We start from the raw sequence: 13,079 nt of genomic DNA, 5'->3' as shown, positions 1-13,079 counted from the left end.
CCTAGGGTGGATTTTTTTTTCTCAGTTGAATGTTTGCAAGTGTCAGTGGGAAGGCATTTGAATATCACAAAGCCAGGATTCCTCGATTTCTCTACAGCAGTACTCTCCGCCTTGCAACACTAGTTTAATTCTTCCTGCTTGTTTGCTTTGCTTTTCAGTTGGGATGAGTCACTTACGCTGATAGAGCTGACTGGGGAGTTACGGGGAGAATTTCTACTCTTACTAAAATGTTACCGGTCTCTTATTTTCATGGAGTTTTATGGCCTGTCTCCTATTCAGTACAGTTAAAATTAATTTCATGCCCCAGTTCATTCCAGTGTTAGCAGCTTCAAAAGCTTTTAAGTCCTATTTAGCTGCCTCGCTGTGCTCTGTTACCCATCTGCTTGTGTCCCTTTGGTTCACCTGCGAGCGCAGGCTTCGAGCAAACGTGGTTAATTTTGTATGCTACATCTGCCGTGTGATCTAAGGCACCGCTGAGTGGTTTGTGCCAAAGACTTGACCTACCTTTGATGGGACCGTGTCCTTTCTGTATGAAATACCTGCTTTGTTGGAGGGAAGGGCTCTGCCACTGTCTCATCGAGAAAGAAGAGAGCAAGACGGTGTTTAGCGCCCTCATTTTCATAGGGATGGGGTGAGCTTTGCCCCCGTAGCTAGCTTGGCCCTTGCTGTTTTTCAAGGTGTGACTTTTTTGGCTTTGCAATGGACTGACAGGTTCCTCCGAGATGCGTTGCAGCCCCGAACACAACTGGAGGCCACTTGAATGATTCTGCATCAGTTGAGGAGGTTGCAAAGACGCCCTTTTTTTTTTTATTTTGCTGAAATACAGCAACAAATGCAGAGGACGCTGCTTGTGCACTAGTTAAGCACCAGCGCATCTGGTCTAGATCTCTTATTTCAGTGTTTTGCCAGCTGGATGTACAAGGATGAGAGCTGCTCTTCCTACCCTGCCATGGTAGTGATTTTGTGTATTTTCCAGACTCCTGGCACCAAAGATATTAACCTTCTTTCCTCGAAGTGTTTGAAAGATGACAAGATGTTGTTCACATGAGCAGGATCAATTACCTGCTGTCTACCTGGAGAGATATTCTCTGAAGGGGCCTTCATCTCTACAGCAGGAGATTCCTGCTTGGTCAGCCATGAAAAACAGCCTGCAGGACTCTCCTCCACCCTTTCCCGAAGCAGTCATCTTAAAATCATAGTCTGTGGGATTTGCGTTTGAAAGCAAAAATGTGAGCTTCTGAGCCTTGAAAAAGCACACAAAAGGACAACTGAAAAGCCCAGGGTAAGTAGGTGCAAGGTGCTGTTCACAGGGTTTGCTTTAAACCTTCCCTTCAAGAGTTTCTCCTTGCTTTTACGCTGAAATTCAGAAATGTTGGGGTGAAACCAGGCTGCATCCCCTTGAAATGCTTGGAGAGGTGTCGGGGAACCAGGGTCTGAGTGTACAGTTCAAACAGATCAAGAGCTTGGTGTGATTCTGCGTTTTCTTGCATATCCAGATCCAGCGGCAGCAAGGCTGTGTGTACCGTTAATATTTGCACATCTGGGTTGCTGTCTGCAGCTGATAGCTTTTCGGGGGGGGGGGGGGGAATTTGACGACTTTGCCTCTGCAGAATCAAAATCTGAAGTCAGGATTTTCAGAGAGGTTTAGGGGCTTCTGAATATCTTTGTCTTTTCAAAATGCCCCCCTCGCCCCTGTCTCCCAAAAGAGCAGAACAGCCTTCTTCTGAAAATCTAACAACTACAGCTTTCCAAATCACTTGTCACTTCGGAAAATTTAAGTCATCTTTTCATTACTGGCTGTTTAGGGGGTTTAGTAGCACTGGATTGCCTCTAAATTCATCGTCAAAGCCTGACATGTAACACAAATGCTCTTCCAAACCCTGTCATTACTAATGCATTCTCTTTCAGGTCTTTTTATTAGTGCTTGTAGACGTTTTCCTCATTAGAAATTCACCTAGCAGCTCCCCACTCATCCCATTCAAGGTTTCTCTTCTCTTTTATTCTCTGTTGGCATGCGCAAGGGCAGAAGTATTACCTTGTGATGAATTACTAAATGATGGAGACACACACTGCAACCTTCTGCTTCTTTCTCTTGCCAGTGAACTGTGAAGAGTTCTAAAGTGTAAACCAGCCAAGTACTGGTTTTGGGTGGACTATCTTGCAACACCTGGGCTTGCAATGTCAGCTTGGGCTTCGAGGGAAGGCAAAGGTATAGGACAGGCGCCTGACGGGTGGCTAGAAGTGCTTCTGTACTTGCACTTGCCTCATTTTGGTCCTAAGCTTGTAAGTGCTAAAGGGGACGGGCATGAATTTCCCATCTGATGTTAAGAACTGTGGTTATGGATGTAGCTGCTGCCCAGGGGAGTCACTTGAGCATCTCGGTGGGAACATCTTCACAAGGAGATGGCACCGCGGGGACCTGGACAGGCTGTGCTGGGGGTCTGGCCAGGGCAGGCTCTGATAACAAGGCACCCATGTTTGCGAAGGCATCTCCTCCTTGGAGCACAAGCATCGCACTGGCCTCAACATGTGAACCGCCAGGTGAATTAGCAGCGCAAACTTTTTCATGGATTACAGTGATGACTTTGGACCTCCAAAGCTGAATGCATTTTGGACCTGCAGAGGACGTGATTTGAGAAGCTGGGAGACCTCTGGATAGCTTCTTTCTCTTGAGTGTTGTTTCTGGGCACAAACACAGCCTGCCCGACTGTACATCCAGAGTTACGAACCTCTGCCACTCCGTTCAGAGGCACTAATGGTGCTGGGGGTTTAGTCCATCCCAATGCTCAAGGGCTCTGGGATAAATTAACCGGAAGATCTGCTTTGCTTTTCTTCCTCAGAAAGTGTTTCTGGATATTGCAAGGAAACTGCTCCAAACAGCTGGCTTTCCAGGAACGTGCCCTGCCTTGGGGTTAATAGGTTACAGTGTATTACCAGCTGGAGCTGTGTGCTCCCGCCATTTCGGAGCAAAGAAATGAATGAGTGCAATGACCCGTGAACAGGATGACCTGCTCCCTGCCCTCTCTGCAGGACGTCTTGCAGCTAGAGGGGTAGGGAATCAGTGACTGCCCTGAGCTGCGGCGTGGGATCCTGGCATCAGCGATGCATAGGAGCGGGCATACCTGGGGGGACACAACTGTTTCTGTACGCTCTCCGTTGCCTCTTGGCTGCTTTCACCTTGGAGCATTCTTGCTGTGCTCCTCGGGTCCCGTGGTTTGCAGATCTCCAGTCTCGCTGGCAGCGCTTTGTTTGGCTGGAGTTGCCAGGAGGCTCCTCCGTTTCCGACCCTCGCCTGCATGATCAATCTCGCTGTACAATGGCTTTGCCAGCTGCTCGCTGCCTCCTTCCCATCGCTCTTTGCAGACTTGATCTCTACTTTGTTTGCACTGGCTGTTTGATGAAAGACGTTCCTGTGTAATTAAATACCCCTGATTAGTTTTGATCAAATAGCAAACTTCCTTTCATCTCGTCTTGCACCAGCTGAAGGCCTCTGCAGGCGGGCTCGGCCAGGTGTGCTACGGTGCATTGGTTCTTTGTATCCTTGGGAGTCTTATCCCAGGGCTTTGGCGGCGTCCACACATGTGTACACACCAGCACCGACGCGCATGTGTGCGCGCACATCCTTTTAAGATCGCAGCCTCCGGAGGGATCATAGCCAAGTCATTCATGTGGACCTAAGCCAAGTAACTCAAAAGTCAGAGTTACGGGTTCTCTCCTTGAGGGGCTCCATTGTGAAAGCCAAAAAACAAAAACAACCTTGCGCCAAGCCAGTTAAGGTGGACGCAGCTGCTCCCACAGGGCTCCCTTTGCTTGCTTGGAGTGGGAGATGTATTTCACTCCGTGGTTTGGAGGCTGGCTCTGAGAACCACGCTCAGGTGTGGGGCTCACCGGTTAGGTCAGTGGGGCTGTAGGATGAGCTATGCAAGGATGAAAAGCTCTTGCAGAATCGCACCCAAAATTATAGATAACATTTGAATCCTGCTTCCTGTGCTGGTGGCAGGTGACAATCAAACATCAAGTTTTGAGTTTGGTTTACCTTGTTTAATCTCTGTTTCTTCCTGCTGCCTGCCGGTGCTTGTGGGGAAGTGCTGGGCACTGGTGGGGCTGCCCCAGGCTCCCCACCTGGGTCGTGCCCCATTTCAGGCTGGTACCTGGTACCGGGGCTCTTGCTGCACTCGTCCAGTTGATACCTGACCCCCAAAGCAGGTGACCTGCTGCTCCTGGGAGCCTCTGCCACCCCAGACTACAAACAAACGGTGGGCCTCTGATGTGGGGAAAACCCTGAATCGCCCACAGCCTCCGTGGCAGACTCGGCTTACCCTTGCCCTGCTGGGATGGTAGAAGGAGATCATTGCCGGTTGAGTTCACTGGCAATGAGGACAGAAATCCTCAAGGCATTCGCAGAGCGGTTAGAGAGGAGCAGCAGCCCTGGGCTCCCAGCGTGAGGCTGCACGTCCCCGAGCGTGGACGAGAGCTGTTGTTTTGGGGACTGGCTGGCTGGAGGTGACTCTGTGCCTGAGGTCTGCAAAAACTCAAAGGGTCGATGTCTCTCTGGAGAAGGCTGTGGTGGTGGTGTGACCCGCACTGGCTGAACTCCCCTCTCTGCAGAGGAGCAGAGAAGGTGCAGGAAAAGCTCCTCTGGTGACCAAAAGGCTGGGATAGCTTTTGGCACAGAGAAGGTAACTGGGTGTCATGTCCTCACCTCGGCGAAGAGCTGCCTTCAGAGGGAAGCGTTAGAAATGTATAAAACCAGGGCAGCTCTGGAGTAGGTGAGTGGGAAATGTGTAGTCACGGTGTCATTGCAGCCGGTGCTGGGGGACGCTACGTGAAGCTGAGAGCCTACCAGAAAGAAGGGCTTTCCCCGTAGGCACACCAGGGAGCTGTGGGGCCCACGGCCGCAGGGAAGGCAGAAACGCAGGTGGGTTCCAGCAGTGATTAGATGAATTGTTGACCGCAAGGATGGGGATGTGCCATCTGGCAGCCCCCAAACCCCAGCTCGCCAGAAGCTGGGCGGGCTCCGTGTCTCGCTGGGTCCATCCCAGCCTGCGTGGGGCACGGCCAAAGACAGGGCAGAGAACTTGCACGTCCTCTTGACCTGGCATGGTGTGTCATGTGCCAGCACAGCAATACTTAAAACTGTCCACGAGAGTCACTGTTGCTTTATCTAAGGAGCCTCTATTCCTTCTGCCTGTGAACTGCCTGATTTCTTCACCCCGTGGAGGTTCAGGGCTCCATCCCTGATGCTTTTCGTGTGCACCAGCAAACCGCAGGCGGGGAGCTGCAAGGATTTGGGCTGCCGAGGAGGACGATGAAGGAGGATTGGTGCACTGCAAGAATGACCTTTCCCATGTGCTGCTCCACGCTGGTTATTTCTGTGCAAGACTCCCAGCAGACAGCCCCCCCCACCAGCCCCCCCTCCCCCCCCCTGCCTTTCCCCCAGCCGTTGTGCTTGGCTCTCTGATTTGCCCAGGGAGCACAGCGTGTGCTTTGGAGACATGTGGCCCGAATTAACCTCTCTGCAAATGGTTTCTAAGTAACAGCAGTACATGTAGCAAGATAAACTGTGAAGCCTATTTATATTTACCAAGATTGTATTAACCTTTGAAAGGTTGACCTTATGCAAAAAAAAAAAAAAAAAAAAAAAAAAATGAAGTGGCAAAAACATTTAGGGCATGAGGGGGTTTTGTTGTTGTTTTTAGTCCTTTCACTCTTTGATTACTGCAGCCTTGGTGGTGGTAAACATACACCGGCTTTCAAAGCATTCCTGATTTTTGCAGCTGCGGAGCCATTAAGTCTTTGCCTGTATTAGCACTTTCAAGGTCAGCCATGATGCAAAACTCAAGGCAACCCATCAGCTGCGTAAGAGCTGCAAATTTTCTTCATTTACTCTTCTGTCTCCTGATAACTTGTGCGGCAGATCCAGCAGCAGCGTGTCAAAGACCCACATTGCTCCTGGATGTCACCCAGGCTGGCGTGGGGAGGGCAGGGGTTGATTTTAGCTGTTCTGGCCCCAAGGGACAATCCATGACCCCTTGCTGGTGGGCCATCGCACACATGATCATCATTAGCATCACCCCAGTGGTTTCCCAGTGTTAGAGTTTCCATCAGAATTGGAATAAACAAACACAATGGGAATGTGTCTTTTGGGCACAGTCTCCCGTCGGAGCTTGTTCGCACAGAGCTGAAGCCTTGGAAGGAAATCTGTCTGACGGGGTCTCTGCAGGAGGATTTGCTGCACGCTGTGGGACCACACGGCGCTGGAGCTGGTGACGAAAGCTCACCGTGTGCAATGCGAAGGGATGAGGGAGCATGTGAGGAGCCGGGGCTCGGCTGGGAGGAGAGTCTGTGGGTGGGCAAAGGAGCGCCTGGTGTGCAGGGCTGGCAAACGGGTGCTGGATGCTGCTGGACCGACCTCGCCTGCGGGTCCAGAGATGGATGCTCTGGAGCATTCGGCACAGCACAGGCCCCGCTCCTCGTTTCTTATGCCTCCCTCCCTGCACAAGCGGGCAGACGTCGCTGCAGCTCTGTGCCTCAGTTTCCCTAATTTTTAAAGGCAAGTGAATGCTGTTTGCACAGAGGTGAGTGGTGAGGTTTAGCTCAGCCAGTCGCCTGCAACCCTCTTTGAGGCTCCTTGGTGGATGCACCACACAGACAGAAACAAAAGACAGTGACGCTGTGTGATCCAGCCGGGAGAAGCCTTTGGCAGCAATGTTTATTAATATATCTAATGAGGTGGCCTCTCGTCTTTGCAGTGCAGCCCAGAACAACAGCGGGTCCTTTGTAAACATGCTGTCGAAAAAGAGCAAAGGCAGAAAGTGCCCTGTGCACGGATATATTAGATTCCCCCCCCCAAAGATCAATGCCACTTTGATTTCTGAAACAGAATCAAAGGACATGGCTTGATATTCAAGCCCTCGCTCAAAACCTTTGTGGATCCAAGTGTCTGCTCTGCAGGAGCCTTCAGCCCCATCGCTTGGCTGTGCCTTCTGCCAGTGCTGGTGCTGCCTGGAATTGGGAGTGCATGGGGATTTGGGGCTGTGTGGCTCGAGCTGGGGATACTGGAGTCTGTTCCCAGCCGGTAGCTGTTGTTTTCTGTTCGTAGGAGGAGTTAGGAGTGCCGCTTGCTAGCACTACCATGGAAATTAAGGTGTATTTTTGCATCAAAGCATTCAAGGCAAAGTCAAAGGGAATGAAGATGTAGTGCAGCTCAGGCAGTCGTCAGGGACTCCGTGTGTATCCCATACCTCTGGTAACTAATTAAGAGGGGAAAACAGAAGTTACAAAATCCGAACGGTACTATTAGGACCAAGAATCAAGCCCAACGTGTTTCCTTCTTGGTAAACTAAAAAGAGGCCACAAAGCTGCGTGTGGCTGTGCTGTGCTGGAGAAGAAATCATCCCTGTCCCAAATCCTGCTGCCTTTCCTCTAGCAGCCGTACTTGATCTTGGAGGTTGGTGGTTGAAGACCCCAGGCCCAAGGAATTGCTGTCCTAAATAAACCTGCTGATTATGGGGTGCCAGTACTATGGCGGTGCCCCCAGGCCCTGCTCCGGGTCCCTACGTGCAGGCGGGCTGGCATCCCACGGCACGCTGCCGGAGCAGAGGTGCAACCTTGGCGGTGGGCTGGAGGGACCTGGGGTCCCCAGGGCAGCGCTTGCCGCGGGATCACTGTCGTTCCCCGTATGTGCCAGGGCATGGTTTAGTGGTGTAGCAAGAAGAGAGTTTTAAAAGTGAAAAATTTTTATACTTTCTGCGATGTTCTCCATCCCCAAATTTAGCCAGAACTGCCCCCAGTCCTCTCTCTAAGTGAGCTGGACCCTCTGCCCCTTCCCAGTCTCTTTTGCTGCTGATTAGGTTTAGGGATTTATGGGGGGAGGACGGTGTTTTCTCTCCTCCCCACTAACCAGGCAGGGAGGGGAATGAGGAAGCAGTAAGGGTGTCTTTCCATTCTGCTAAATCCTGCAGAACATGCCTACATGAGACTGTTAAGCTCCTGATCAGTAATTACACACTGCAGCTCTGCCTTTAATCGGGATAAAAGGCTCAAGGAAACTCCTTTGCCCCTGGTCTCTACCTTTTGCCTAGAGGTTTTATTGCTGTGAATATTAGTAACAGGACCAACTGCAGGAGCTCAGCTCTCCGGTTCGTGCAGACTCTGGAAGCCCGTGCAGCCTTTCCCGCCGCTTACTGCTTTGGCACTGCTTCTCTTTGAGCAATTATTTCATGCTGTGTTTAGAAAGAAGAAGAAACCAGGGGGGTGTCTGGGCAGACGCCGGGTTGGTTGCGGTTGCAGTGGCTAGTTTCTCTCGAGGTCCCAATTCTGCAAGTGGCTGAACTTTCCTGGCTGGTTCGTTTGCAGCTTTGTTAGGCACAGCTCCAAGAAAGCAAAAGGTTAGAAGATACGTGCTGCGAGCCCTGCCGCAATCCTGCCTCCTTATCAGCGTCTCGGAGCCCGGGTGTGAATAACCCCTTGGGAGTGTGCGCTGACAGCTCCTTCGCTGCTGGCCCTGGGGACTGGGGTGGCTCAGGGTAGCCTCTGCTCGGGGGGTGCTGGGGGGGAGCCACCTTCTGCCATGCAGAGCTTGGCCTGAGCCCCCCAACTCTTGGGACCCCATTGGGTTTTTCCAGATCAAAATGTAAAAATAATCAAGAATCAGCCTGACCCGTTGGTAAATGCAGAGCTGAACATCTGCCCATGTTCAGCGCTGAGCACACGGTAAAGGTTTGCAGAATTGGGAGTTTATTAATTTAGTTTTCAACTTTAGTCCCGGTTTTACCAACAGATGTGGGTGAAGTTCCTTGTGTTGGAGGGTTTGTTGGTCTTTCTCTAAAGCTGGCGCGAGGTCCCCAGGTAACCGCGTTTGCGGCTCTGAAGCTGATGCAATTCCGAGTTAAGGTGGAAACTGCGCTGTGAACTCCTTTGGGAGTGGGAAGAGCCAGGCTTTGGATTTTAGCCGCCTCATTAATCTGATCTCATCTTTTTTTTTTCTTTACAGAAACCAGGCAATGCGGAAAAAGTTAATTTTGTACTTTAAGAGGAGAAATCATGCTCGCAAACAGTGGGTAAGTGATTCCCCTATACCTTAGTTTAGTTGTATAAAGCAGCGTAATTTATTATGTGAGAAAGAAGAGGACGTTTTCCAGCAGAGAAGTGCTGGTGCTCAGTACTTTGCCTGTTGCATTGCTGTGGCATCTCTTATGCTTAAAATAACTTGGATGTAAAGAAGAGGTCCCCGATCCTGCTGCAGGCAGCACCTCCCTCCACAAGTACCCCCTGCAGAGCAAACACGCTGGGTTGGCTTAATCACTGCAGAGCCCTTCACTGATCTCGGAGAGCCTATTCACAGCGTACATGTCTATTTTGTGAGTAATTGAACCCTAAGAGAGGTGTGAAACAAGCTGACTCTGCTTCCGATAAATGGTCTGGAGACTGATCTGACTCTTTCCAGCTGACCACAGAGCGATGGGCTAGGAATTTGTGGTTTAAAACAAAAATCAAGCTCTGCGCCAGTTCATTTCTAGGCAGCTTTGCCTGTGGGATAGTTCCAGCGTCCTTCAAGGAGACAGTTCTTGGTTAGGTAAGGGGGAAGGTGGGGTTTATTATGAGACTTCAAAAGCATTTGTTGCAAGTCCCTAGTAAAGAGGGGAGAAAGGTCAAGTGGGATTTACAGAATTTACACGTTTTTGGCACTGGCAGTTGCTTGCGGTAGTCACCGGCGGGAGCTGGGAGGCGAAACCAGCACAGAAGGGGAAATGCCAGAAGCAACCAATGGCCCCACCGGGAAGGTGGATTTTGTGGCATCTTTCCGTGAAGGGCGATTCAGCTCGTGACGCAGGGCTTTGCGTTTTATGTGGAAGATGTCAATACTGGTTCCTGATTCGGTGTCTGTTCTGGGGCAGGCTCAGGTGCTGGTGTTAGTGTCTTAAGTTGCAAGTGGTGCAGGTTTTCTCAATGTCCTTGGTGCTGGTTTTGGACAGAAGTGCTCTGGCTGGGAGGAATTGTTGGAAAAATTCAAAATAATCAGCCTGGGAAGTGGTTTGAAGGCTCTGCCTTTAAAAGCAGTTTTCAATACAGATATTTCTGAGCCAGTGATCAAATTATTTTCTTACTTATGGTGAATAAAAGCATGTTCCTTTTCTTTCCTGTGCTTTGTTTTTTCCCCCAACGTCCTGTAGCAATCTTCCAAAAGCTACGGATCTTGCACTCCAAAGGGATGGTTGGGTCTCCTGTTCGTGTCCGAATACGTGTTTGTTTAGTCTTTTCCATGATAAAACTTCTTCCAGGTTTCCAGCAAGGGGCTGCAAAGCTTACACCTTCAGTGCGACCCGGTGTGGCAGCCAGGTAGCTCCCCGGGGCACCCCACCTGCCGCAGCTGAGGACTTCTGCAGTTGTGGGAAGCGGATCAATATTCCCTTCCTCAAAACAGGGATTGCAAAACATCGTGTGGTTTTATGGGAACCAGAGGGAAACTGCCCAGGAGCTGCTTTCTGGTGGAAATGGCCGGTTACTACGCTAAATCTAGAGTGAGTCGCTCTGTTGTGAATATCGAGGAGCTGGGGGAAAAGGTTTAATTAGGCTGCAAGAGCACAGTTCCTAAAATACGGCTTGCAGTAATGTTGCCTGTCATGCAAAATAGGTGAATTTCTGCCAGCCGGTTTATTCAGTGTCCTTGAAAGGGGATTTTTCAGTTTAGGGAAGCATTTTGCCTATTCTACAAAATAGGCAACATACGGTTGCTGAATTTGCAAAGTGAATACATTTGCTGATTCTGTTTGCAAAATGGGTACGCTTAGCTATTTTTCTGCCTATTTTGTATCAGACCCTATTTTTAGCAAAGCCCATCTATGTGCCTACATTTCTTTCTGGCTTTTTTTACTTTCTGGGGTATTGTTGCTGCCCAGGGCTGGCTGGAGCAGGGTCAGAGCTCAGTCCCTGCAGGGTCCAGCCCCGAGAGCCCCACCAGAGGATCTGCAGGGCTTCTTCCTGCCTCCACCGAGGTCGGCACAGCAGAAGACGTTTAATTGCCATCAGAGGGATGATGCTGCAGAGAGAGAAGGGTAAAGGGAGCTGTTCTGGCTGTGAGAGGTTTATCTCCATCAGCCAGGGAAACAAAACCGTGGGGCTTGCGTAGCAATTGGACTGGTTCCTCCTGTCACCTTCGCTCTTGCCCTCCCCTCCAAAGAGCTGCTCCGCTCCCTGGAGCTGCAAGAGCGTGGGCTTGCGGGAGGGCTCAGGCTTGGCACAGCCTACAAACTGCCTTCAGCTGCTACGGCGGCGTTACTATTCATCCATTTTTAGATACGCATGTCAAGTCCGATTTGGCTCGCCATCACTTACTTGTGTGATTGAGAGGCTGATGGGCTGGTGAGCCCAGCCGGGAAGGGGAGCAGAGGAAGCGCCGATGCTAAAAGCCAGCACAGACGGTTGCTCAGGAATGGACACGCTTGTTTAAGGCTGCTCAGAGGATGCTTGAAGAAGGAATAGACGCTTCTGCTCCTGAAGCACCTGACTGGGAGCTTCTCCTGGTGATTAAGCTGTGAAGATCTAGGGAATGCACAGTGCTATAAGGTGCCTGTAATCTTGGCTTTTGAAGGATGGCAAAAGGTTGCAGGGAGCATGTATCCCAGCTGGACCAAAAAGTGCTAGACAGGGATGCTGCAGACCAACCCTTCTGTGGTGGGGTTTGAAGCTTGCGTGGCAGGGAGGATCTCTTTGCTCCATGGTGGGAAGGGGCTTTAAGAATGCAGGCGCAAGTCAGAAGTGCTCAGCCGGTCTGTAACAGAGATGTGCTCTGGAGGGCCGAGTTGTGTGAACAAGGAGCTTTGGTACTGCCTGCCCCGCTGCCGGGGTGTGAGCACGCTGCTGGGGAAATCAAGAGCGTGACATTGATGGTTTTTTTTCCATCTGCAAATACCAGTTCCTTAAAAAGAGGAGTTCTGGATAAAGATTTCATCAAGTTGTCCCAAAGAATGGAGGAAAAGGAAGAAAAAGAGCTGCCCCACCTGCTGCGAAACAGCCCGGCAGCTGTGCCGGGGCAGTGGCAATGCGGGACCCAGTGCCAGCTCATTCCCACGGCGGATGAAAAACCTTTCAAAGCCTCAAAGCTTTTCACTAGACCGAGCCCTCGTGCTGGGCTGTCCCCCAGCCACGCTGCGGGCTGGCACACAGCACGGGGCACCGGCTGCCTCCCGGCGCTGAGGCTTGATAAACTTTGCGGGGTATTTTTAGCCTCTTCCCAAATGCGATGCTCTGAAAGCAGGAGGATGTAGCAGATTTGCTGGCAGGGTGGGAGCTCTCGTTTTCAGGGGGGCTGATAGCATCGCTTCAGGAGGGGTAAAAACGCAGCAGCTGTGATTTCTCCGAGCTGCCGTGGTTTGTTGGCATTAACTATAGCTCCTCGCCCGCAGGGCAAGATTCCCCTTGGTGGCTTTTAGGGCATTTTTAGTTTTGTTCTCATTCCTCGCTTTCATCTTATGGCCGTTTCCTTTAGCTCCTGCCAAAACCCAAGCATCTCCTGTGCATGTGTGTGGGGCAGGAAAGCCTCTGGCTCCGGGCGAGCAAATGGGAATTAATTTATTTGCGGGGGGGAGTGTTAGTCTGCATCAGCTGCGGGGTTTGATGTGCTTTGTCCACCCCACATAATTGTCGAGGTACCTCCAAAAGGCCATGGGGATCACAAGACGTGTTGCTGCGCTTGGGTTATGGCCGGGTCCGGGATGGCTGGACCAAACCCATGTGCCAGGATCGGCGTGACGCCGACCGTGGGTTGCTGCGGGTGCCTGGCACCAGCGACGGGTTGCGGAGCTGCCGGTGCTCGGGGTCCATGGCATGGCTGACCCGCTTGGCTCAGTGTAACCCAGCTGCCTCCTGACCTGGCGTTTCCATTGGTTTGGGGTTATTTTTACCTCTCCCCATTATTTTTTTTTTTGGTGGCTGAGAGCCAGTGAGACGAGAGCAGAGTGCATCTGGGAAATCCTACAGCCTCGGACTTCCCTCTGGTCGTGGGACGGTGATGGCAAGAGATGAGTTTATTTCTTTGAAATCTGGATTCCCCCTGTCTCTGCTGCGGTGCCGTGCGT

The 13,079-nt window shown here is 51.1% G+C and overlaps 1 protein-coding gene across 1 annotated transcript in view; it reads left to right on the top strand.

Annotated features, from left to right (window-relative positions):
* Positions 1–13,079, top strand: part of NCOR2 (nuclear receptor corepressor 2) — a 222,867-nt gene that overhangs the window by 95,821 nt on the left and 113,967 nt on the right. The window contains 1 exon segment of the mRNA XM_019473303.1: positions 8,996–9,062. Coding sequence (XP_019328848.1) covers positions 8,996–9,062 — 67 coding nt within the window.

This window comes from Aptenodytes forsteri, unplaced genomic scaffold (assembly GCF_000699145.1).
Source record: "Aptenodytes forsteri isolate BGI_AS27 unplaced genomic scaffold, ASM69914v1 Scaffold118, whole genome shotgun sequence".
In the NCBI taxonomy this organism is placed as follows: domain Eukaryota; kingdom Metazoa; phylum Chordata; class Aves; order Sphenisciformes; family Spheniscidae; genus Aptenodytes; species Aptenodytes forsteri.
Note: the sequence above shows the minus strand (reverse complement) of the source record. Positions and strands in the feature narration are given on the sequence as shown.